General features: G+C 38.0%; 1 protein-coding gene across 1 annotated transcript; it reads left to right on the top strand.

Moving 5' to 3' along the window:
- The first annotated feature begins 779 nt into the window (after nt 1–779).
- LOC108967767 lies at nt 780–23,367 on the top strand. The gene is made up of 11 exons (XM_018931391.1): nt 780–1,644; nt 7,405–7,548; nt 9,889–10,164; nt 11,433–11,693; nt 15,171–15,518; nt 15,706–16,007; nt 16,242–16,380; nt 17,764–18,039; nt 21,205–21,523; nt 21,744–21,979; nt 22,133–23,367. The coding sequence occupies exons 1-11, from the start codon at nt 793–795 to the stop codon at nt 23,228–23,230; spliced, it is 4,251 nt and encodes a 1,416-aa protein (XP_018786936.1). The 5' UTR covers nt 780–792; the 3' UTR covers nt 23,231–23,367.
- The last annotated feature ends 4,366 nt before the right edge of the window (nt 23,368–27,733 follow it).

Raw genomic sequence — 27,733 nt, 5'->3', positions numbered from 1 at the left:
CCAATAACCACGTAAGCGGTATCTACGCCAATAAAGAGGAAGAAATAAATGGTGGCTATACAGAGTTCTAAATCGATATAGCTAACTTGTACTAAACATTACTTACCATTTACTTACCCATTACAATTATTCCGGTTTCATTATTTGGCTTTATCCTAGACAGATCCTAAAAAAAAATGCCAAAGCATTATAAACCACATCCACACTTCTTTTGCAAGGCATTCTTACCGAGCTTGTCTGAAATTTCGCCACATTGTATTCCTTTATTGTATTGACTTCTTTGATTTGCTTCCTTTGCTTACTTAGTCGCACTTTCGCCAACAACGCGGCGCTCATCCGTCATAGCGGCGGAAAACGGAAATTAATTTGCTGTGCGATTGGTGCGAAGTCAAAGCTTCGCAAAGCTTCGCAAACCTTTTCAATCTCTTTTCATTGCCATAATGAATGCCTTTTCAGGTGTTGTCGTCAAATGCCAAAAATGTAAATTTAATGGAAACAGAGAACGAAGGAGGAGAGTAGCAGTACAACTTATGGATTTTAAATATTTTCAAAATATTGTATTCAGACTAATAAATACTTGCATGCATTAAAATTATTATGTTTTTCCCTCACTGCAGATACCACCAATGTTATTGTAAGCTGCTTGTTGCGCCAATTGTCCTTCAGTGTCGCAATTGCTTGTCAAGAGTACACTCAGTATATGACACCCTGAGCACACAATAGTAAAATTTTAAATGACAAGTATTTGCAAGAAAATCCTACCGCTCACATCACCATCATATCGCCCGAGTAATGCCAAAGCCACGACAAAAACGTCACTGGCATTGGCTGAAAACGGGCCAATTATACCGTCTCACACTTATTGTGACATCAATATGTATACCACTTTGCAGCAGTGCTTCCGGCACGACGAGCTACTTGACCACTGAGATATATAGCACCCCTAAGAGCAACAACAACAGCACCAGAAGCCAACTGCATACACCGAGGAAGCCAAAAAGCCTTACAAAGTCACAGGAGCTGGAACAACAGAACTTACAGGCAACCCAAATCAAACTAACCAACACACACCAAAGCAAACATAAACTTACTCTCCAACCAACACACAGTCATGAAAGTGCGCCAACTGAACGTGCAGTCTTGGCACAGACAAGAAACCGTCCCAACGTCGAGCTTAATTTGCCTACGCCTCCGCTTGAAACAAGTAGTGGTGATGATGTGACATACGGTACAAAAACAAAGGTGGAAAAGCATACGCATGTAGTATATGGTCTACAACAAACGCCGACCCACCTCACGACACTCGTAAAAGTACAAAACGTTAGCGGCGGTATTCAGCCCGACACGCAGACTGTGGAGAAAATAAACTTTAGCCGCAGCTCGATGAGAATTTCAGCCAATTGGCCTCAAAACAATTTGAAGGTTAATCAAGTGTTTGAAAGTCAACGTCGCATGACGACGGCAGAAATTAGGCGCAATAGCCGGCGAATTGTTTTGCTTGGTCTGTTCGAGCTCTCCAACCGACAGGGACAACGATTAGATGGCTGGAGTGAATTGAGCGCGGCACAAATGGCCGTAGAACATATCAATAGCAAGAAAATTTTACCCGACTACACTCTGGAGCTCTTGACTAACGACACACAGGTGAGTAAATCAAAAGAATAATGACTAAATTTGAGTTTAAGAGTTCGCTTATACTATGCAATGGAGTAGAACTACAATAGTGAAATATCATGAATGCAAATTTAGTAGTAGGAACTAACAAATTAGACAAAGCTTTTCAACACTGTCATTGTCTTCAAACTAATTTGCTTGATTTTCAAATGGCTATTTATACCTAGAGGAGGATGGCGTCATGTGTAGAAGTTTACACTCAAGTAGATCGCGACTTCCGGTCTTTGACCAAGTATCTTCTGGGTAGCCTAAGAGCAACCGTTTGAAGACAAGCTAAAGTGAGAAGGCGAAACATCCCCCACGTAGGGTTGTGTGYCAGGTTTAGGACCTGCCACGAAAACAAAACACCCCCAATGAAAAGGAACATCCAGCCTCGGATGASAGACCCAAGCTCTCCACYTTATTAAGATACCATAAAATATAACTAACTTTGGTGTCTTTTGTCAATTGCTTATCTTTATTRGTACAAAACCATCGATTCAATTCTTGTTCTCTCTTCGATATAAGGCTTTCATTATRCGTAAACTGGCCCAAAAATGCCATTTGCACTCGAATCAGTCCGAGTTGTTGCGAACGGCACCGAATCAACTATCCTCGGTCCTCGTGTACACTCCCAGCTATGACTGCTATATTTTATTCACTGTGTTCTASACGTGGTCTTTTCGGTCGAATATTATCCAATAATGAGTGCTGGGTCTCAAGATGGGCAATGTTGTTGCGAATAGTACGCTCAKTAGGTCGATTATGTTGACCATAAGTTGAGCGAAGCGCGCAATACACATCCTTTACRTGAAGTTTCATAATAAAGTTAAACGATTTGTAACCATTGTTCAGTCATAAGTCTTCTTCTTTTTAATTGGCGTAGTCACCGCTTACGCGATTATAGCCGAGTTAACAATCGCGCGCCAGTCGTTTCTTCTTTGCGCTACGTGGCGCCAATTGGATATTCCAAGTGAAGCCAGGTCCTTCTCTACTTGGTCCTTCCGGAGTGGAGCTCTTCCTCTTCCTCCGCTTCCCCCGGCGGGTACTGCGTCGAATACTTTCAGAACTGGAGTGTTTTCATCCATCCGGACAACATGACCTAGCCAGCGTAGCCGCTGTCTTTTAATTCGCTGAACTATGTCAATATCGTCGTATATCTCGTACAGCTCGTCGTTCCATCGAATGCAATATTCGCCGTGGCCAAGTTTATATATTTATAGAGTTTGGTTTTTGTTTGTCGAGTGAGGGCTTTGCTTCTCAATTGCCTACTCAGTCCAAGGTAGCACCTGTTCRCAAGWGTTTTCCTGCGTTGGATTTCTAGGCTGACATTGTTGGTGATGTTTACGCTGGTTCCAAGTTAGACGAAATTATCTACAACTTCAAAGCTATGACTGTCGACGACTGTTTGTCTGATGACAGGAGATATTTCACTGCCAGACCCATTTGTGTTGCTTCCTTGTCCAGTCTGGAGAAAGCAGAACTAATGGCGCGGGTGTGAGGCCGATGGTATCAATACCATCAGCATACGCCAGCAGCTGTACACTCTTATAGAAGATGGTACCTTCTCTATTAAGTTCTGCAGCTCGCACTATTTTCTCCAGAAGCAGGTTGAAAAAKTCGCACGATAAGGAATCGCCTTGTCGGAAACCTCGTTTGATATCGAACGGCTCGGAGAAGTCCTTCACGATCCTGACGGAGCTTTTGGGGGGATACCAAATTCAGACATCGGGGCATAGCGGCAGGTCATTTTAGTGTCGAACACAGCTTTGAAATCGACGAAGAAGTGGTGTGTGTCGATTCTCCTTTCACGGGTCTTTTCCAAAATTGTGCATATGGTGAATATCTGGTCCAATCAGTTTGTTGACGGTGAGCTTTAATATTTCACAAAAACGCTCGATAGCACCTTATACGGGCTTATCTCAAGGTAGTTGGCGCAAGTTGTGGGGTCTCCCTTTTTTTGGATTGGGCAGAGCAGACCTAATTCCAATCGTTGGGCATGCTTTCGTCCGACCATATTTTGCAAAGAAGCTGATGCGTGCCCCTGGTCAGTTCTTCGCCGCCGTGTTTGAATACTTTTTCATGGTCGGGCAACGGAACGTCTGCTCCATCGTCATCGACTGAGGAATCGGGTTCCCATTCTCCTGGCGTTGTACGTTCACTGCTATTCAGCAGGYTGGAGAAGTGTMCCCTTCATAATTGAAGTATGTTCTGGGCATCGGTGACTAGATCATCATTGGAGGTTCTACAAGAGTATGTAGATTCTGTAAATCGCCGCATTTTCGTAGATTTTTCGAGCATTACCCCTGTCGGCCAGCTTATCAAGCTCTTCRTACTCACGCATTTCGTCCTCTTTATTTTTCTGTCTGTAAATGCGTCTCATCCGAGGCTTGTTAGCAGGTCCCAAACCCAGAGCACAATGTAGGGGATGTTTCGCCTTCTCACTTTAGCTCGCCTTCAAACGGCTGTTTTTAGGCTACCCAGATAATACTTGGTCAAAGYCGTGCCCAAAAAATAAGGTGGCATTTGAACTTAAACTGCGTGCGTCGAAGAATTTAGAGAATTTTTTTTTACGTTGGTAGTACTGTCAGTCACATTTATGTCAAATTTCATGTCAAAATATTCATTAGTGTTTGAGATACGTGTCATTTTGTAAGATGCTAAAAGTGAGTTTTTCGTTTTTTGCGATGTCGAAATTTGTTGAGCAACGAATTTACATTAAAATTGGTTTACGGAATCATACGCTGAGGATGGTGCAGAAAGCCTGTGTCAAAAAAAAATGTTTACAAGTGGTATACTGAGTTCCAAGCCGGCCGTGAACGTGTCGAAGACGAAGAGCGTCCAGGGCGACCATCAACCTCAACCGACGAAGCTCACGTTCAACAAAACAAAGATTTKGTGTTGCAAAATCGTCGATTAGCAAGACCTTGCTGATGAAGTTGGCATGTCGAAAGGCTCAGCCAATACCATTTTGAAGGATGTTTTGGGCCTCAAGCGCGTGAAGTCTCGGTACCGAAAGCATTGAACTTTTTGGAAAAAAGGCGTAGCGTTGAAGTGTGTGAAACGATGCTTTCCGGTTGTCATGAAACGCRTTATAACTGGCGATGAGACTTGGATCTATGCTTACGACCCCGAAACAACCGATCAATCGAGCGAATATCATGCCAAAAGASAGCTGAGACCAAAAAAATYGCGCCAAAGTCGCTCAAAAATCAAGGTCATGTTGACTGTTTTCTTCGCTTTTCGTTGTGTTGTGAATTATGTATTCCTTCCAACCGGTCAAACAGTCAACAAGAAATATTATTTGAATGTTATGCGTCGTTTGCGTAACGCTATCCGCCTAAATAGACCGGATTTGTGGAAAGACAATTCTTGGTTTTTACACCACGAATTCATGATCATTTCGCCAAAAACTCAACCCATATCGTTCCGCAACCACCGTATTCACCCGATCTGGCGCCGTGCGACTTCTGGCTGTTCACCAAGCTCAAAAGACCGCTCAGGGGACATCGTTTTTATACGATCAATCCGCAGCGAAGACGGAACTGACCACAACCCGTGTTTCGAAGATTCGAAAATCCGTTGGCTTAAGTGCATTGCATCGGGAGGGGATTACTTTGAAGGGGATGAAATTGATTTGGAAGAATAAATAAAGAATTTTCAAAATAAATACAATGTCACCTTATTTTTGGGCACCGAACTAGACCAAAAAATTTCGTTTTAAACTGAAAAAAATTTTCTTGGCAGAAAATGTAAAAGCACTACCAGGATTAGAGTTTTGGAAAGAGTAAATTGTTTCAACTAATTAAAATTATATTCCTAAAAAGTGCTCTTAAGAAAATTTTATTTTATTAAGGGGAGAAAATTTTTTGTGATTTTCGTTTACGGTTCTAATGAAAGTCTGTCGAATGTAATATCGTAGAATAATCATTTAAAAGACAATGTTTTCTTTGTGGAAGAGGTTTACTATATTGGCTAACCAGTTGCGCTTGAAGATTGTACTAGTTATAAGACTGTTCACTTCAGAAACGTGTGCATGTATTACATATTTGTACGGGTAAGCTTAGCGATGGTTAGTTCATTCACATAAAATTTTTAATAGGTAAACCAAATTAGGTGCTTAATCATGAAATCGCTTAAATGAGCGTACTAGAAAATTTGGAAAGAGCGATGACAAATGAAGAAACTTTAGCACAAGCAGATATGTCTGATACATTGCTGAGGAAATATATGCGCTTTTTAGATATTAAGAATAATGTAATCATAATAGAAAAAAGAGTGTAAACACTACAATTTTTGTAAAGCGTCTTATAGTTACTGTTGTTAACTTTTTTGTGAAAGTTTTTTTCTTATGTTTTAAGAATTAATGTACTCGATTAATAGATTTGCTGATTGTGCTTAAGAAAACCAAATTGTAGACTTATATTTATATCTTTAATTAATTGTTGAGATATTAACCTGCATTGTTTACAATTTTTTATAAAATGCCTTCCATCTCTTATAATTTCACTGAAGTTCGAGGAATAAAACAATGTTAATCACAAGAAAAAACGTTAACTTCGGTTGCACCGAAGCTAAATATCCTTCACAGGTGCATTTCTGTTAGTCACTATGTGTTCAGTTTGTATGGACGCTGTATGCTATAGTAATCCGATCTGAACAATTTTTTTCGGATATCTCAGTAATCCATGCCAAATTTCGTGAAGATACCACGTCAAATGCGAAAGTTTTCCATACTAACCCTTGATTTCGATCGTTCGGTTTGTATGGCAGCTATATTCTACAGTAATCCGATCTGAACAATTTCTTCTGATATTACATTATTTCTATAAACAATAACTCATACCAAATTTTGTGAAGATATATCGTCAAATGAGCAAGTTTCCCAATATACGTAATATAATATTTCGGTAACCAAGATGGTTTAGATCGTAATGAAGCCGTACGAAAATATTCTTCTTTGAGTACTCTAMAAACAATTGATTCTATCTGATAAAAAAGCAACAGACTTTTCAAGGTTGCATATATTTTAAACAGGACTGTGCACATTTAAGGGGAGGAAAATCACAGTCAAGCGACATAAACACAATTTGTGCGTGCACAATTTTGCATTAATACTAGAATTTGTTGAGAGGACAGGAAATACTATTTCTACGTCAAACAACCTGTACATATACATATATAAACATATATATAGTATATGTTTCTGTAATTTCATTATTCAGAGATTCTAGCGAATAGCGTGTGCTCTAAGGAACTATAAATACACTCACACGCAACAGCATCTCAACATAAGTCTATACCCACATATGTAGGCACACGTATGTACATATAAGGATGTAAGGATATCCATATCTAATGAAAGGAAAGCTCATTTCGAGTTTTAGTGCACAAAACTGTATAAAATATTCATTGGGACACAATGTAATCTCCTGTTTAATAGCCTGAGCAAAATTTCTTTAACGAACTTTTAGTCGCTTTAAACCTGGCATGCTAAAACCATCTTCAGTTAAATATACAAATAATTACATATATGTACAATAAGTACGATTTATGAAATAAACAATTTCTACGATATATAGTATACATACAATATGGTATATTTTATTAATTATACAACTTACAACTCACACTTCTCATAATTCTCTTTCCTTAAGTATCATAAGTACATGTACATATATGGATGTGTGTAAATAATATATTGTATTTACTTTGGAATTCTCTGTCCGAATGCCTACCCGTCTGGCTTAGTGTGATCCCGGTGTTGGAGTTGATCGATTTTTTCATGCCATTTACACGCAACCTGACACACGTATGATTATGCTGCTGGGCTCCGCCTGTTCGGAGGTGACTGAAAGCTTAGCCAAAGTGGTGCCGCACTGGAGTATTGTGCAGGTAAGTAATCTTGCAGGCATTATACTTATGTACTTATAGTAGTAGTATATATAAGTAGTAGTGGCATCACTGAATTAACTGCTACTTAAGTAACAGCGCACTTGAGGTTCAATTAATTTGAAAACTTATATAAAAATGAAGTGCGTACAAAAAGTTAAATTTTAAGCACAATAATAGCTTCAAAATAAAAGTATGTACAAGTATAAATGGAGTGAATTTAGTGAGAAATCATTAATTAAAGAATAACTTTTACAATGTCTGAAAAGTTTAAAATAGTCCGAACATTTTATGCAATTCCTAAAAATATTTTTCTTAAATATTCGAAGCAACTGGTTTATGATTTAAGAAGATTCTAATATAATATAATAAAGGAGCAGCTTCAAATACTCGAGTTCTCTTTTAGGAAATTCTGAAGAAATTTATTTTTTAGTTAATATAGTTAGCTGAATAGTTAGGAAGTAATATTGCCAAGTGGCGACTATACAGCGCTGAACGCGGTAACAGTACCGGACCGTTACCCGCTGCYKTTYCTGTAGGATTTTTCTACAATCTYAACARGTAAAATWGTTTTTTTAAGATTGACCTTCAAAAARCCTTTCATCAGGACGCCATTTGGAYTATATGAGTTCATATGATGTTTGGGTTAAGAAACGCCCCTCAAACTTTCCAGCGACTAATAAACGAAGTGTAGAGTTCGTTTTCACGTACCCTGACGACGTTTACACCGCATCAATAATGTTCATTGACGAGCATAAGGCACATCTTTGTTTGACCTTCAGCCCTTGGAGGGACTTCAACTTACGCATCAACAGCTCAAAAACAAAATTTGGATTTCCGGATTTCATGAATTCTTGGGACTGCAAACATCTTAGAAACTTAAGTGTTTTTAAGCCACTCTGAACTTTTATCGTCTATTCTTGCCAAACGCGCTGGAACTTCAAGCACCACTTTTTTCCATGATCCCAGATAACAAAAAATGACAATATAACTCTTCATTTCAAATTGTGCTATGCTAGCTCATCCGCTCCCCAAGGTAGAACTACTACTTTAGATAGACGCGTCGGACTTCGTAGCCCGTTCTTTTCTGAATCAAACCGTTGATGATTCTTGCTTTTCGCTACACAAGGCGACAGRCCGACAAGCCAGGCAGTTCGACTTYATACCCCAGATTAYTACCGAYATATGTTACGTTAAAGGTGAAGAGAATGAGAAGTCGACGATGGAGAATTAAAATCGTCGCCTACACCCATTTGTAACATCAAAGCTTCGCTCACCATTAATACAAGTAACACAAAATGCTGCTGCATTAGGTGCCAAMGGAATAAAATTATACTCGTACTACACAACAAGAGTGTAATACAGCGCCGAGAGCTTCCCAGTCAACGCCTCCAACACTTACTTATCTATATAGTATGCCCGTTTCCGTTGTCGGAAGGCAACAAGTATTGCCTTACGATAATTGATAGATTCACCCGATGGCTAGAGGCTTTACCAATATCAAACATAACGGTACCGGTAGTTGCTAAGGCCTTGCTTAATGGCTGGATCGCGCGTTTTGGTATTAACATCGACATCACGTCTAACCTTGAAAGCGCGTTGTTCCAGCAACTGTTTCAATGTCTCGGTATTTCACATCTACGAACAACACCTTACCACCCATAATGCAATGGCACCGCACATTAAATCATCGATTCTGTGCCACAATATAGACCAGTGGACATGCTATYTACCAATTATTTTATTGAGGTTATGTGCAACCTTTAAGGGGGGGATGAACACCTTCGGAGCTCGTTTACGGCACAACGCTTTGCTCGCCTTCAGATTTTATCATCAAAAGCAACAGCGACCCATCGATATTTCTTGGCATATCCAGACAAAACCATTCATTTAAAGCAAACTACCACATCGCCATTCGAAATGAATCCCGTCGCCCATCATTATCGGCACCCTACCGAGGCCAATTCAAGGTTGYCAGCCGCACTGCTAARTACTTCGTTGGCGAAGTCAACGCCAGCAAGGTCACAGTTTCGATGGATCGCCTAAAGTTCGCTTTCACCGCAACATCTACGGCTCTCCGAGAGGGGGATACTRTGGCGGAKTCACCCGGTGCGCTGTGCAACTCTGACAAAGAGTTTTACGGAGACAGTATATTGAAGCATACACTGCCACAATGTGATTGGCATTTCTAGATATTATATAGTATATCAGTACATACAGATATTTGCGCACGTCAACATTGTCGCCACGCACACATGCAAATTMCAGAGATATACATATATACATACATATGTACGTAATAAAGTATAACAACAGTTCTTTGGTCTTTATTTATGCCCACAGGTTTCGTTTGGTTCCACTTCACCAGCGCTCAGCGACCGCAAGGAATTCCCCAACTTTTACCGTACCGTCGCACCAGACTCATCTCACAATCCCGCGCGTATTGCTTTCATACGCTTCTTCGGTTGGGATACCGTTACCACATTTTCCCAGAACGAAGAAGTCCACTCATTGGCTGTCAATGATTTAGTAACTGAACTGGAGGCAGCAAATATCTCCTGTGCGGCAACCATTACATTTGCGGCGACKGATTTCAAGGAGCAACTATTACTGCTACGAGTAGGTAGATTTATCGACTTATGTTTGCGTGTGTATGTATGTACATAAGCCTCAGAYACAAATTTGTACGTATACATATGTATGGCGTTTTATATATTTATTGTGGTGATAATTCTCATAAGCTCATCAAGTTTGGTTTTGACTTCTGAGCATTTTTTGGGTATATATTTATATGCATGTAGGGTATATATTATATATATAGCATATAATATTTATATTTCAACAGAATGACTGAACGCTTTTTCATATTCACTCGAGGATTAAAAGCAATTTRTAATTAATATAAAGCCTTATACCTTAATTGGGAAATTATAATCTTAGCGTTTGGAAGCCCAATCGGACACATTCTCCTTTACTCTTGTCCATTGCAAKTTCATAAGCTGTTTGTTCAGCGACTTTCTTGACAGCTACCTCGGGCTAATCATTCTGTACGATTTTTACGAGTATCAAACTTTCAGATCTTAGTCAAGAGAAACTAAAATGTGAGGAATCGTATTCATGTATCAAACGCATCTGACGATACAAATTTTTTATATACCTCATCAAACAGTAACTTTTTTGGAAGCCAGGAAGCTTCCCAATTTGTTATTGAAAGACTACCTATTGATTTTGCTGGAATTACTTAGACGTTAGGCATTGCAAAAAAAATTGGAATTCACCTAGGAATATGCTCTGAAGATGGCGAAGAGTTTTAGGGTTCACAAGGTTCTGTATTTTATAGCTTTGACTCCTTCTGATTTCCTTTGCTTTCCAAATTTGAAATTTACTAATGAGGCAGAGACATCACTTCAGACCCCTAGAAAGTGATTTTTTCCAGACAGTTTAAAGAAATTATCCAATTCGCTGGACACAAATTCCTTAATACATAACATCAAAAGATTTTTTACCTCTACTGCCACTATACTTCTTTAACGATGATACACCTAATTGTAGACATGGCCAACCTATAAGCTTCTTCACAGCACTGCGTGAACGAACTCATAATAAATGCATAGACCATATAAATTCGATTAATYTGTCGTAAATTGCATTTCCAACACATCATTGTTCATTCCCCAACTCCCCACACTCATCTACATAGCTGAAATAAAAATATACGACTTTATACGTAATATAATATATACCTTTCATCATTTTGTTATATCTCCATATATTTTCGCAAAACGCTGACCGCGCTGCTGTTATCGACCGAATCGAACATCGACAATTTGCGCCCACCCGCCCGRCAATTGTCAACCGCCTACCAACGCCATCTTCGCCGCGCAAAGGAGACGGATACCCGCATTATTATCGGCAGCTTCTCGCAGGACTTAGCACCACAAGTACTTTGCGAAGCGTTTCGGTTACGCATGTTCGGCGCGGATTACGCCTGGATATTGCACGAGAGCATGGGCGCACCATGGTGGAACGACATATCGGCCACTGGAACCAATTGTACGCCGAAAGAACTGCAGGACGCCGTCGAGAATTTGATTATCATTGCCAGTCACAATAGGATTGTGGGAAATAAGACCAGCTACAGTGGATTGGTAAGTCGATTATAGCAACAAAAACAACGCGAGTAATAACACCACTATTTAAGGATATTTAATATGACGAAATCTGAGAAGAGATTTCTGGTTTTATATCAGCTGTAAAAGCAGCTGTAATGCAAAGTGGGGAGTTGTTTGATGAAATGTCAGATTGCTGACAAAACTGTATGAATTCGCGAACMGTGGAATGTCGAGAAGCATGCTTTTATATGCTTGTAAATTGTATTTGCCTTCGTATTGACAAGTGTGCATGAGTGTGTGCCCACCTATACAGACATATATGTGTGCTTGTCGTAACTTCGTCGATTTATAGGTTTTGTCATGTTGATTTCTCCATTGTTTGTTTGTTGGTATGTTGGATTGTTTACTTTACGACAGATTGGTCAGCGACTTTGTCGGCACGAAAAATTATTCATTTTATTAGACTATTTCGTGGTGGCAATAGATTTGTGCTAAATGAGAATTGGAATTCAAAATRTATGTATTTATTTAGCAATAAGATAAAACTGCTCAATGAATTTGTTTAAGTAGTTGGTGAATTGTGGTAAAAGTTAAAAGTGTATATACTTACTAGTAATGTTTGGCTATATGCAATCAATAATAGATCCGATCCAATCATGGAACAAACGATAATGGAGGACACTCTAAATAAATATCTTAAAATGCTTATAGTATTGGAGGCAATTTTTGCTTTTTAAAAATAAGGCATGACACAAGACAAGACAGGTTTGCTCATACCCGAAAGATGACGAATGAATCTTCACATCATCTAATCAGATAAAAACCAAAAATAATTCCGACGGCTATGACACTCTACGTCTATATTTGAAGGTTAAGTTTGAATAGTTGGGACCGAAAGGGCAAAATTTTGAAGTTTTAGGACAAAGTTTGCACATCTTGACAGGCTTGATATGATATTCAGCTGTATTGAAACTTGATAGAATTAAAGCCGGAGCCTAAAGAAAGCACAAAGCACAAATATGCAAGTTCGAAAGTATTTATATTAGGTATATAGGCTAAAAGAAAAATTGACCCGATTGAATTCGATTCATTTATTTACCGATGTTTTTTGTCAATAGTCAACTATACACAAACAAGTATCTAGCAAAATMGAACAAAACTTAGCAGATATTTCTRTGGATTCTTTGCCAATAATAAAGTATTTATATATTGGAAGAAACATCTTTTTTATATTTCTAAACAGGTATCTAAGATAAATAACATTAAAAAATTWATAAACATTAACCAAACAAAGTAARATGATCAAAATGTAATTTGTGGWTAACTGTCAACACACTCAATGTCAGTATTTTTTTAGTCTTAAAACTTTAAGTCCATTATTGAGAACAAAAAAATTGGTGGCTMTTTAACTACGATTGATAATTTTGTAAAATACTTATTTATGAAATTTTTTTAAACACTTCATAAGTATTTATATTGTCACTTTGACAGACTGTGACTACTTATATGACCAACGCGGAATGTTATGCCTTGAAATGTGATTTCAGTTGTTGTTTTAACGGGTGGTCTCTTAGAGGCATTTTTTTTTTTCAATATCACGTGAGTTGTGTCAAGCTGTCATGTAATTTTTGTCCAGAATTATCTGGCATTTCATTATGGAAAGTCTTACGCTTACGTTTACAATTAGTTCAACTCTATTACGATAATTTACGTTCTATAAAGAACGTGTTTCGCGCGCTGCGCTTAACTTATGGCCAACAACTCGCAGCAACTCGAACTGACACATGGAATGATTTGGYGCATTTTACGTCCAGGTCTAATATTGAAAGCGCACAAAATACACATTTTGCAAGAACTGAAGACGATCGATCTTCTCAAGCGACATCGTTTCGTTTATGGGYTCTTGAAAAGTTCCAAGAAGATGTGACCTTATCAGCCAAATTTTATTCAGCGATGAATCCCATTTTTGGCTAAAGGGGTATGCAAACAACCAAAAATGCTGCATTTGGGACGAAGAGCAACCTGAAGAGATTCAGGAACTGCAATTTCATCAAGAAAAAACAACGGTTTGGTGTGGTTTGTGGRCTGGTGGAAGTATTGCTCCATTGCGAAATTTGGAATCAACAAGACGGCGCCACTTCCCACACATCGTATGAATCAATGGAATTATTGAGAGAATACTTCGGTAAGCAGATAATTTCACACCGTTAGACTTTTTTATCTCATTCGCCACTTAYCAGACGAAATGTTCGAAAATTAGACTCAAAGAATGGATCATCTGAAACGTAGCCACGACCAACATTTGAAAGAGATAATCTTCAAGAACGAAAGCCAAGAGATGTTCTTTCGAATGTTAATAAACATTTCCCACCAAATTTGAATTTTCTGTGATTTTTCTTCTATCCAACTCCTTAAATACCTTTGAAGCGGACATTGACGTATGCGCAGTAAAAGAATAAGGGAGAACCGTCAAACAAATTTCAGCTATTGAATAGTGAGAAACTTTTCATTTAAAAGTTTTGTAAATTGTATAAGCGCGGATTATCGAAAAGTCGAGATGTGGTACTACCGTCTTCCATACACAATAATAATAAAATTTATGAAAAAGAAACATGACAAWTTATGTCAGTTGTCAAAATACTCCCTTGTATCACTAACTCGAAAAGGCGTATCGAAGACAACTTACCACTGTATTATCTGAGGCATCTACTCAATAGTCAACCAGAGAGAATTATACTTGTTACTTTATGGGGATGCAAAATGCACAATCTGCATCTATCTCAGCTAATTTCCTATTTGATATTCAGTCATTCGGGGATTACCTGCTAATACAGAGGCGCCAAGTCCAGGCAATTAAGCTGGGAAAAGTTCCAAAACCCTGAATCACTAAATTAGTTAGCCCGAAACTCTCTCTTAGAACCATAATATCGAGGTTTTATTTACAACACAACAAAATGCAACAAATTAATCAGAGCATTTTTAACCTTATTTCCACTCAGCCTGCATCTCGGAAAAATTGGTAATATTTGATCAAATAAAGGAGCTATTATGGATACARATTCATTTTTAACGAGGGGAATTTATTTCTAATTTTCATGTTTATCTTAAATTCCGTTACGTTAAACAAAAAATYGATTTTGAAATAGAAAGTAGTATTGCTTTCCTTGATAAATACCTGTTTATTAGTGAAGGGAAGAAAACTATTCAACACAACCAAAATGTCGTCTTGCCGGTTTGTCGAATATATCAGGGATGTCCGTTAGTATATAGTGATGGTGCTAAATAATTTTAATTCATTTCTTTAAAGGATTACGTCTAGTTCTCTTTTATTAACGTTTGTTTTCAGTACTCACGCCATATGATTGTGCTTCCATAAGATCGACTATGCCTCATTTCATATATATTTTAGATAATGAAAGAGTTTGTTAATTTTAGTAAAGCTTATTAAAAAAATTGTATGTGTATCCTTTGGAATAAGAATTCATTAATTACAATTTTATTCTTTATGATCAGAGCAATGAAATGTTCTTGTCCGAATTACGTCAAAGGGCTAATGGTTTGCTTGATAACGGCAGTGTTGATAAACAACGAAAATCGAATGCGGCACGAACTCAGAATTCATTAAGAGATAAAGCTTTGAACACTAACGACATACCCACCCTAAACGCTRTAGCCGTATCGACTTATGCACCTCAAACGTATGACGCCGTTTGGGCAATCGCTTTAGCATTACGAGCTGCCGAAGAACGCTGGCAAAAGTTGGGTTTGCAATCAAAACTCAATCAATTCGATTATGTGCGAGCGGATATGGCACGGGAATTCCTTCAACAGATGGCGAAATTGGATTTTCTGGGAGTGTCGGTAAGTGAAGCGTCWGTTTAACATTTTCCTTAAGAAAATTTTACTTTTTATACAATATATAAATGGAAATTTGTAAAAACAAGGCGAAGTTACATTCTTCTATAAATATACAATATTTTACATGAATTTGTGCCGAGGTTTTTTTTTTTTATTTTATCTTGGTTTTTCCCTCGCTTACAACTTGCAGGGTCCAGTTTCCTTTAGTGGCCCGGATCGCATTGGCACAACGGCTTTTTATCAAATACAAAATGGCACACTCGCGCTCGTTGCCCTCTACTATCCAGCAGTCAGTCGTTTGGATTTTCACTGCCCCCATTGCCGTTCGGTGCGCTGGCATAGCGGACAAGTACCCATCGCTCGACGAATTTTCAAAATGCGCGTCGCCACTATTGCGACGAGCGCCTTTTATACGATAGCCACTCTATCGGTTGTCGGCATCATATTAGCCATAGCTTTCCTCGCCTTTACGTTGCACTTTCGAAAAATGAAGTGAGTAGCCAATTGTGGACTTAAACGTTCTGATAGTTTTAAAAAGCGCAAGAGCACTGCGAAATGGCAAATATGWGAGTGCCAGTTAAGTTGTCATCAAAGTGCTTGCCATAAAGGTGAATTTGAACCATTTCGCAGTTTTCTTTTGTATAAAGTACCACCTATTTTAACAACCTCACTAAGTTTCTGTCTTTAATTATTTTTTTTTACAAAAACAATTTTCCTTTGGTGAAGAGCTATTAAGCTTTCTAGCCCCAAACTGAGTAATATTTCTGCAGTTGGCTGCGTTTGTGTGTATGTCGCAGTAATTTTGCTTGGACTGGACTATTCCACGCTACCCACTCCGGAGACTTCATATTCTAATGTTTGCACGGTGAGTATTGTATGAAAAATAGTTTAATTATCTATCATGCAGATATTTTCGAAAATAATGATGCGTTGAAATATACTATTTGGGTTTTAAAAACTTATGTTGGTATACCAATATTGGAAAATTTTCAAAATGTTTAGGTTGTGGAGTGATCTTATTACTTACATTTATCTTAGAACTTATTTCGGACTTATGCTTCAAATGCTTGTACCAGTAACCACATGTCGGACACAAGGTTATCAGAATGCATCCCTTGACTTTTCGTCTCCTTAGAACGATGAATTAAAAAATATTGCTAAGTGAACTCATTATTTGTTCGGCACAGCCGTCTACCAAATGTTATAATCAGGGATTCAAATATTGCAATACAAAAATAAATAAATTATTTTAGTACGCCATCCCATCATCTCGACGAAAATAACTTTCAAATTTCTTATCCTAAATACCTATTCCGTATATCTGTCTGCATTTATAGTATACAAACTAGTCCCTCATTGTTAGAGCTATATAAACCCGTCTATTTCTCGCTAATAAGCTGCTCATTTTCATATTTTAGAACGACCGATATCAATTATTTCATTTGACGAGTTATCTTCAGAAAATTTTGTTTTGGGTTATTGCTTAATGCCAAAACTTTTTGGATCGGATAGTTATAGCACATCGCTGCCATACAAACTGACCGATCAAAGTTCTTAAAGRATCTTCTGTGAAGGTTGTTATAGCTTCGGCGTAATTTTTTTCTTCTTTTTAATTAAATATCAACTTGGATACGCACACTTTGTTTTTTTTTTTACATTTAATTACTTTAATTTGTGGGGTTTCAGTTACAATTACATAAAGTCTGGCTTTTTGCCTCTTTTCATTCCAGTTTAAATTTGAAAATTATTTTTCTATTTTGTTTTTAATCGCCAAACATATTCTACGGAAAAAAACGATTCCAAATCTTGTGTCAGATATATACACCACACGTGTTTACTCACAAAAAAGATTTTAACAAAAAAACTTTTATTATTATTCCACCATAAATGAAGCATTTTATTTAAATTTAAATTTAATTTAAATTTTTTGACCCAATACGGGAGAGTTATTTTCATGTTAATAAATTTTTATGCAAACTGCAACGCCATCGGCCTAATTTCCATAGCTGAATATCTCAATTACAAAAATTGTTTGCCAACACAAACAAACACGCAGTCACGCCGACAAAATTGAAGGTGTCGCAGTCAATGTAAAWTTTTAATTTGCATAATTTGAGGGACGCCGCCAACAAATTTGTGGCAATTCGTTGTTTGTATTGTTTAGTTTTTTCGTTTTTCTTTCGAATTCGCTGTACATAATTCACAAACATTTTACTTAATTTCTCTCTTTGCACGCCCATCTTCGCAGGCACGTGTCTATTTGCTCTGCGCTGGCTTTTCGCTGGCATTCGGTTCGATGTTTGCCAAAACATATCGCGTTCACCGCATTTTCACACGCACCGGCAGTGTATTCAAGGACAAAATGCTACAGGACGCGCAACTTATAATGTTGGTATGTATACTGTTGGTGGTCGACGCTCTCCTCGTCACCCTCTGGGTATTCGTCGATCCGATGGAGAGACATTTGCACAATTTAACGTTGGAAATCAGCAGCATTGACCGAAGCGTCGTCTATCAGCCACAGGTGATTTTTAAAGTTAACACATATGTATGTATGTCAATTATATTGTATGTGTAAATCACATAAATTTACCATATTTTGTGTAAAATTTAAATTTACATTTAACATCAGGTGTCTGGGGGTATAACAATTGTGATAATGTGCCTCAATGCTCTACTCTCTTCTTCTTATTTACATAAATATCTACTAAGCTTTTGCTAATTACTTCCCAATTACCAAGAYAGTTCCAGCCTAAAAATCTTATACCATGTTCCCACCGTCTCTTAATCACAAAGTTTAAGTTTTCTGAGTAGATTATTTCACTAATATACATACTGGATTTTGYTAGATATATGTGAGCTTATTGAAGTATTGMCTCGATKCAAYCAATTTTCGACATACAGACATACCATWATCAGGAAAGGATTATCCCTAAATTTCAATTAACACTTATTTTTCATAAAGTACAGGACTCCTTCATGTGTAGAAGTTTACKCAAGTGAGGAAAGTTCWCTGATCGCCATTCACTTGGRAGTGGTCAGAAAGGATTYTTTTACATGTGACTCAAGCAGCTCACGACTTCCATCCTTTGACCAAGTATCCTCTGGGTAGCCTAAGAATATCCGTTTGAAGGCGAGCTAAAGTGAGAAGACGAAATATCAGCTATATAGGGTTGTGCGAAGGGYTTAGGACCCGCCACGTAAAAAAACACCCCCATAGAAAAGGAAGAACCAGCCTCGGATGAGAGACCCGCCTTTTGATGACGACCATGGCAAACGAAATAAGAACTACGAGTTGATGGCATGTACCTCGAGTGTCCGGTCCCTTAATTAGGAAGGTGCCGCTTCCCAACTGGTTGATGTCCTCGTAAAAATAAAGGCTGACATCACCGCCGTCCAAGAAATGCGATGGACGGGACAAGGACAGAGACAAGTAGAATACCTTGTGGCATTTACTACAGTGGCCATATAAAGGAGCGCAAGTTTGGTATGGGATTCGTGGTGGGAGAGAGACTCCGTCGCCGAGTACTATCATTCACTCCGGTGAAGGTACGCCACAATCCGCATCAAAGCGAGGTTCTTMAACAAGAAGGACAATGTGACCAAAAATGCCTTTTATGAGTGCTTGGAGCGCACTTATGAGAGCTGCCCCCACCACGATGTCAAAATCGTGCTTGACGACTTTAACGCCAGAGTGGGCAAAGATGGTATCTGTGTGTGTATGAAGTCGGTAAATTCAGCCTTCACAACGAAACATCCCCCAATGGGTTCAGGCTGATCGACTTCACAGGGGCCCGAAATATAGTTATCTGTAGTACTAGATTCCAGCATAAGAAGATTCATCAAGTCTCCGGATCGAAAAACCACCAAGCAGATCGATCATGTTGTGATAGACGGAAGATACGTCTCCAGTGTTTTAGATGTGCGTGCACTGCGAGATCCTAACATCGACTCGGACTTAGATCCTAACATCGACTCGGACTATCTTGTTGCAGCCAAGATTCGCACCCGCCTCTGTGCAGCAAAAAACGCAAACCAACAAACACAAGGAAGGTTCGACGTCGAGAAGCTGCAATCACAACAGMCAGCCGAACGATTTTCTACTCGGCTTGCACTCCGCTCTCTGAGGGCACTTGTCAACAACTCGGTGCAAGGGAAATGTGGGACGGCATTTCAAACTCCTTACGTACAGCTGCAACCGAAACCATTTTTTTCGGAAAGTGCAAAAGAACAGCTGGTACGACGAGGGATGCCGTGTCGCAGCAGAGAGAAAACAAGCTGCCTACCTCGCAACGTTACGATCGACTACAACACGTGCGGAATGGGATAGATACCAAGAGTTGAAGAGGGAAGCGAGACGCCTTTACAGACAGAAGAAGAAAGAGGCCGAAATGCGTGAGTATGAAGACCTTGATAAGCTGGCCGACAGGCTGGCGACTTACAGAAGGTTTCAAGACCGGAGCAAACTCTTGTAGAACCCCAAATGGTGATCTAGTCAGCGATGCCCAGAACATACTTAAATTATGAAGGGGACACTTCTCCAGCCTGCTGAATAGCAGTGAACGTACAACGCCAGGAGAAGGCGAACCCGATTCCTCAATCGATGACGATGGAGCAGACGTTCCGTTGCTCGACCAGGAAGAAATTCGAAATAGCAATTACCCGCCTGAAGAACAACAAAGCGGCGGGGGCCGATGGTTTGCCGGCCGAGCTATTCAAACACGGCGGCGTAGAAATGATAGGGAGCATGCTTCAGCTTCTTTGTAAAATATGGTCGGACCAAAGCATGCCCAACGATTGGAATTTAAGTGTGCTATGTCTAATCCACAAAAACTGGTTCSAGCTGCAGAACTAAATGGAGAAGGTACCATCTTCTATTAGAGTGTACATTTGTTGGCGTATGCCGATGATATGGCCTCAACACCCGCGCCGTTAGTTCTGCTTTCTGAAAGTATTCGACGCTGTACCCACCGGGAKAAGCAGAGGAAGAGGAAGACCTCTACTCCGTTGGAAGGACCTGGCTGCTCTTAAAATATTRGAATTGGCGCCAAGAAGAAGAAAAGTACAGAGCTTTAACAATTTTTGTTAGATTTGGAAAATTTATGTAGTCCGATTTCGCCCACTTTTGCACTGCAACATAAAAATATTAGAAAATTGTGTAGTATTTAGTTTGATTAAAATATGCCTCGCGGATCCCGAGATATGTGATTTTACCAAATSGTGGGCTGTTCCATGCCCATTGTSCAATTTTTACACCGACTGCCATAAAGCCCTCTCAYACCATCTCTCGYGTAAAATTTGATRTCTCTCTCGTTCAGTTTGTATTACAGCTATAACTTACAGTGGTCCAATATCGACACTTTCAGCAAGCGAGAAGTTCCTTGGTGAAAAATGACGGGTGCAAAATTTTAGATTACTATTTCAAAAAGGGAGGGACTTGTTCGCATATATACAAAATGGCTAAATCGACACAGCAGGTCACACTGATTATTTATATATATAAATATTATATTTTATAGGATATCTGACGTTTCCTTTTCGGTTTTACGAACATCGGGGCAAACTTGGGGTATGATAGAGCTGGGTGGAACAAATATCTTACTGACAAATAATTTATTAGTATTATTTATTATACAGTTTATTACCAGCCAAAACCCTGATAAAACATATAAAAATAATATCAAACCAGGTCGAAGTTTGTCGCTCGCAACACACTCAAGGTTGGCTCGGCGCTTTATATGCCTACAAAGGCCTGTTGCTTGTGGTTGGCGTGTATATGGCTTGGGAAACACGTCATGTGACCATACCTGCACTCAACGATTCGCAATACATTGGTGTATCTGTGTATCTAGTAGTAATTACAAGCGCTATAGTTGTGGTTTTAGCCAACTTGATTTCTGAACGAGTAACACTAGCGTTCATAACTATAACATCACTGATACTGGCATCAACTACGGCAACATTGTGTTTATCATTTATACCGAAACTTCACGATATTTGGGGACGAAGTAAGTATTAAGTAGTTGAAATAACTGTTTATAGTACGGAAGAACTTAATTTGAATTGATTGTAGGATGTCTAGAATAAATGTTTCGAATTCACTATTRTAATAAAAAAATAAACAGTTTTAGTTTGATCACTTAATATAATTTGAGTATCGAAAATATAGAAGAGACTAGCTCTAAAAATGATTCGATGCAAACTCGCATAATAATTTTTTGTGTTCAGATGTTATTGTCGATCCAGTCATCCACAGCATGGGTTTAAAGATGGAGTGCAACACGCGACGGTTTGTTATAGACGATMGACGAGAGCTACAATACCGCGTAGAAGTACAAAATCGCGTTTATAAGAAAGAAATAGCCGCACTAGACCAAGAGATACGAAAGCTCGAACGTATGCTTGAATTTGGCACTACGTCATCAGCTACATCTTCTTCCTCATTAGTAGGAGGACAACAAAGGGTGAGCATAAGAAATTATYTTATAATTGTAACTTTATACGTCTATAAAAGTACTCAGCYCAAAACTTTAACCAAAATGTYACTTGGGAGATCCTTTCGCCTTTATACATTACTTATTTTTTTCCTTTATATATACTCAATTTTATTCGGACAGCCTGAGTTAACAGTTACCAGTGACACTTCTATATTTATGCATCGGTCGTCACCAACTTTCCCTCCGGTTTTTCCTGCATTGCCACCGAGTAATAATAAATCACGCGCACCAAGCATATCTGGCATCCTGCCCAACCTTTTACTATCTGTTTTACCACCRGTGATACCGCGTGCCAGTTGGCCCTCCGCTGAATACATGCAACTTTCTATGCGTCGTTCTATTGCCTTCGCCTCGCAGCCACAGCTGGAAGAGCGTAAGAGCGCTGCGACCTGTCTGGCCGAACAAGATCTGTACAATCTACGCATTGCCCACCGACAAGCAACGGAAACCAAAACAGGACTAATCAACCGCCTACGTGGGATATTTTCACGTACAACCTCAAGTAACAAAGGTTCCAGTTGTAGCCTTGGTGAGCAAAAGAGTTTGCGTGCCGCATTTAAGTCACATATGGGACTCTTTACGCGTCACGTTCCTACCACGCAAGCAGCCTCTTGTAATGCCATCTACAATCAGACAAACCGTAATGATGAAGGTTCGAATGGGTCTAATGGAGCGCCGCTCAAAGCAACGAAGCGATTGTCATTTGCTAAGAGCGGTACACATTTGGATGTTGCTACGCACGACCCCAATTTTCTGCAAATACCAACAATATCAGCAGAAACACCAGAGGAGCCTACCCACATGGGTTTGATACTGCCACTCGACGAAAGCGAATTGGAACGCATCGGTGTAGCGCGTTATACCAAAGTACACGAGACTAAAGTGAATTTCCAACTGCCTGCTAATCGGCGACCGTCCATTCTAGAACCGCAACCATCTATGCGTGAGCTAGTGCGTTGCTCTCCACGTTTTCCTCATCGCGTAGTGCCCACCAGCAGTCTGGGGGCATTGGAGGAGGCTGATGATCGCAGTAGCCTAGCTTTGCAGGAACGTATACCATTGGGTCGTGCGACTGGTGCCGGAACTTGGAAATCTATGGAAGTCACTACCGAATCAAAGTTATCACTCAGTGTGACACCAAGCGAAAAAAGCAGTACACCGACATCCTGCGAAGTCGAGGATATAATCGAAATTGAAATTACAAAACCCATGAATTAGCATAAATAGCAAATGAAACGCTTAGTTTAATTCTTTTATATTTGATATTATCATATTTTAACCAGGTAACCACCCTACTGGTTAATAACAAAATGATAGAGGTGAGCATTTTWAAGTAATGTACGAAATAAAACTCCGAACAGTCGTCAATTACCCCTTTAGGGTAAAATAATTATTGCAGTTTCAGTTTATAATAAATAATACCCGTTAAGAATTGACGTTATTTCAAATTTACTACCTGATACTTTTACACGGACAATCCTTTAGAATCTACATTTGTAAATAACTAGTAAAGTAATAGGGAAATACCATTTAATGAACTCTAGAAACTATTCTAAGTAGCGACCCTTTAGTGAAAAAAATATTTAAGAAAGTTTAAGAACTCAACAGCGCCAGTTAACTGAAAATTAGGTAGCAAAAAATTACAAGTTGTATATTGAGTATGGAAACTCCAAAACGATGAAATGTATATATATATATATATATTTATAATATATAATATATGTATTTTAGTATATAAAGCAAATCACTGATAAAATTGCTTCTTTAGCAAATTTTTATGAACAACAAGCAATACATTTCAAGCTCACAATCATTTTACAGTTATTTGTTGCTTAATATTTTCCAAGTGTATACATCAAATACACAGATATCGAAACTACCGAGATGCAGTAGAATAGCCCGCTAAGTATGAAAACTTTATATTTACTTCAAGGACAAATAGCCACAATGGAAATTTCACCAGTCATGACATGGTTGGTAAGGGTTTTCACTCGCTATTTATCTGAAAAAACTGTTTATGAAATCTGTACCTTACGCAGCCGAACGTTTTGTAAACGGTGAAACCGAAAAAATTGTACTTATGGAAGATTTAAATTTTTTATTCGTAAATTTAGTGAAAATCCCGAGTTCTAGTATAAATATGTATATATTCGTTTCGTATTATAGGCTTCAATTTKAAGGGCACTATTACCAATATCATTCTGAGCAATCGAATAAATTCATAAATGTGATGTACTCGTATTGTATATCTTTTCGAACCCCTAGGTATAAAAACTTTCCCTCCATATTTACGAATGCTAGTGTAGGCAATATGCTAAACATGAGCATTAGAAGGATGCTAATGGTTTACATAGAATAACCGATTTCTGTAAGAATAGAAGTACCAAAACAATCTTAGCTATATTTGTCAAATTATATATAAATTTCGGTAGTAATACTTAGGAATAAGTAGACCCTTAAATTTGCAATATTTTACACCATTAAGGGCTCTTTATGACCCAACTACGGTATGAGGAAGCAATATTTAATGAAAAGTAAAAATAGGTGATTTAATATTTATAAGAGCACATATAAATTGCTCAATCGGATTCTAATTTATAACAGTTAGTGAAATATTAAATCTTTGATGTAGAAACTGGAACACACAACTAAAAAAATGTAGAGGAAAGCAAAAATGCAAATTTCAAACGAAATATTTTATGGTCTCAATGTACAATATAGGATTACTATATACACCTTTAATGTATACACCATCACCTTTATAAAGCAATAAGTTGAGAAATAAAATAAAGCAAGTCACTCAATGTACAAAGGAAAGAACAAATTGCATTTTTTTTATCGATGCGAATGGCAACTTATATGCCAATCATAGGTGAGTAAAACTTTTATAATTATAACCTAGTTAAAAATCTAAGTTTTGGCTTTAATTTTGAACACATTAGCAAATTTTTAAGTTTCTGGAGTGTTTAGAGGGCTGACGGATAAAATGGCTAGAAAGTAAGCACAAGGCCAATGCTTTGGTATTTAACGGGAMATTTATTTCAAGAACTCTGTGTGAAAAACTGTATTATTAACACTAAACCTACGGACATATTACAAAAATCTTTACCATACCATAAGCAATAGACACAAAATAATTATCATATAGTAATTATTAAAAAAATATTAATTTTTCTGGCTTTATGAGTACATTTTTAGAAAAAAAGCAAGAAATTCAAAATGAATTAAATTTATTCGTTGTCGCACTTCTTACAGATGACGGGTCCCTCCCGTAAACATTTGCCACAAACATATCTTTTATGTGTTGAACAAATTTTTATAGTTTTATTATTTTTCAGAAACTGTTATGGAATCTGTGGAAGTTTTCGCCATACTTTTCCATGTTTCCATGTATGTTTCAAGTTCCTCTGCCAACTGAAATAAAAATTCTTCTCGCGATATCCTTTCTCCAGCTGTTTGCATATATACATAAGTAAAATTCGAGTATTTATAGCAGCTAAATCCAGAATATTGAAATACACCTGGACAGGTTATCTATTAGACTTCGATTTTGTGCTGTACTTTCYAGCCATTTTATCCGTCATGCTCACGCTAAATTCGGTAMATAGCAATAGTTTTAGGTATACATTTACCGGTTTCTTCAATGTTTGCATTCAGGTATTTATGGTTCAAACTTAAAAAGAGACCTTTTTTTTTCGGTTTGCTTTTGTAAATTATTAGAGTACAATTATTTTATTTGTAAAGCTGCGTTGAAAAACGTCATATTTTGTCGTTCTTTCCTTTCCCTCTTACTCGCCCGTGTAATGTAAAAACTTCATATAAAAAAACGCTAAAGAAATGGTCAACAAAATTTCCTAATTTAAAACATTAGGAAACAAAWTTTCTTGTGCTGGTATGCAGCTCTAAAGAATTCTAGTACTAATTTTTAATACTTTTTTTCAATAAAATGCGAATATGGGAAACCTGGTTTTGCGAAGAAACATGAAATAAACAATTGTTTCTTGAAGGAAATTCAAAATAATCATGAAATTCATCCTAATTTAGTTAAAATCATTCTTATGAAGTATATTTTATTTTGAAATGTTGTATAAAACTTACCAATCATCAACAACATTCCTTAAATCGCAAGGAAAATATTTATGTTACTACACACATCTCACACTCTGTGCTCAAAAAATAAGGTGACATTGTATTTATTTTGAAAATTCTTCATTTATTCTTCCAAATCAATTTCATCCGCTTCAAAGTAATCCCCACTAGATGTAGAACATTATGCCAACGAATTTTCCAATCTTCGAAACACTGGTTGTAATCACTATCCGGGATGGCCTTCAGTTCCGTCTTCGCTGCGGCTTGAATATCGTATAAAAACGGTGTCCCCGGAGCGGTCTTTTGGGCTTGGTGAACAGCCAGAAGTCGCACGGCGCCAGAYCAGGTGAGTACGGTGGTTGCGGAACGATATGGGTTGAGTTTTTGGCSAAATGATCATTTAATGCAAATTCTTTGCTCAACAAATTTCGACATCGCAAAACAAGCAAAAAACTCACTTTTAGCAGCTCACAAAACAACACGTATCTCAAACACTAATGAATATTTTGACATGAAATTTGATATAAATGTGACTGACAGTACTACCAACCTAAAAAACGAAAATAATTCTTCGAATCCTTCGCCACGAGCAGTTTAAATTCAAATGTCACCTTATTTTTTGGGCACGACATTCACAATGCRTAACYAGCTATCAAAATTACTTGAAGAAATAATGTATTTTTAACTCTGAACAGGGTACATTAAGTTTGTCACGAAGTTTGTAACACCCAGAAGGAAGGGTCGGAGACYCCTATAAGTATATCTATAAAATGATTGAGCTGAGTCGGTTTAGCCATGTCCATCTCTCTGTCTATCTGTACATCTACGAACTAGTCCCTCAGTTTTTAAGATATCGTATTGAAATTTTGCAAACGTAATTTTCTCTACAAAAAGCTGCTCATTTGTCGGAACTGCCTATTGCGGACCACTATAACATATAGCTGCCATACAAACTGAACGATCGGAATCAAGTTCTTGTATGGGAAACTTTCACATTTGACAAGATATATTCAGGAAATTTGGTACACATTATTTTCAAATKCAACAATGTTATCTCCGTAGAAATTGTTCAGATCGGATTACTAAAGCATATAGCTTCCATACAAACTGAACACAAAGTTACTAACAGAAATGCACCTGTTGCAGCTATTTAGGTTATGTTCGGTGCAACTTGCAGTTTTTTCTTGTTTTTTTCTTAAGCAAGTACTTGATAGCTGGGTACGGACCTTAAGATTTGTTAGAAAAACGAATGTCATTATATGTACGTAGTAAAGGGGAGTTGGAGTAATATCGATCCGATTTTATCAATTTTTGTCAATACTACATACAACGAATATGCCACATACCAATAAATTGTTCCCTGGATTTCATTAAGATATCTCACATAAAATCACCAATCACATTCAGCAAAGTCAGAAGGGTGTTCGAAAATCCGTATATTAGTTATAATATATTATATGAGAGGTAGGTCACGTTTTCGCAGAATTGGGTGCTCTGAGAAGTGTTGATCCAATTCAACCCATTTTTTATACACAGAACTGCTTTGCCAGGAAAGAATTCTCTCTGAATTTCAATTATACATTTCAAACATTGATCGATATTTTCGGTCAAAAGTGAACTTGGGTCCTTTTA

The sequence above is a fragment of the Bactrocera latifrons genome, unplaced genomic scaffold (genome assembly GCF_001853355.1).
Source record: "Bactrocera latifrons isolate USDA-ARS-PBARC rearing strain unplaced genomic scaffold, ASM185335v1 scaffold_101, whole genome shotgun sequence".
NCBI classification, from domain to species: domain Eukaryota; kingdom Metazoa; phylum Arthropoda; class Insecta; order Diptera; family Tephritidae; genus Bactrocera; species Bactrocera latifrons.
The sequence above is the reverse complement of the archived record's forward strand: the minus strand, read 5'-3'. Positions and strand labels throughout refer to the sequence as shown.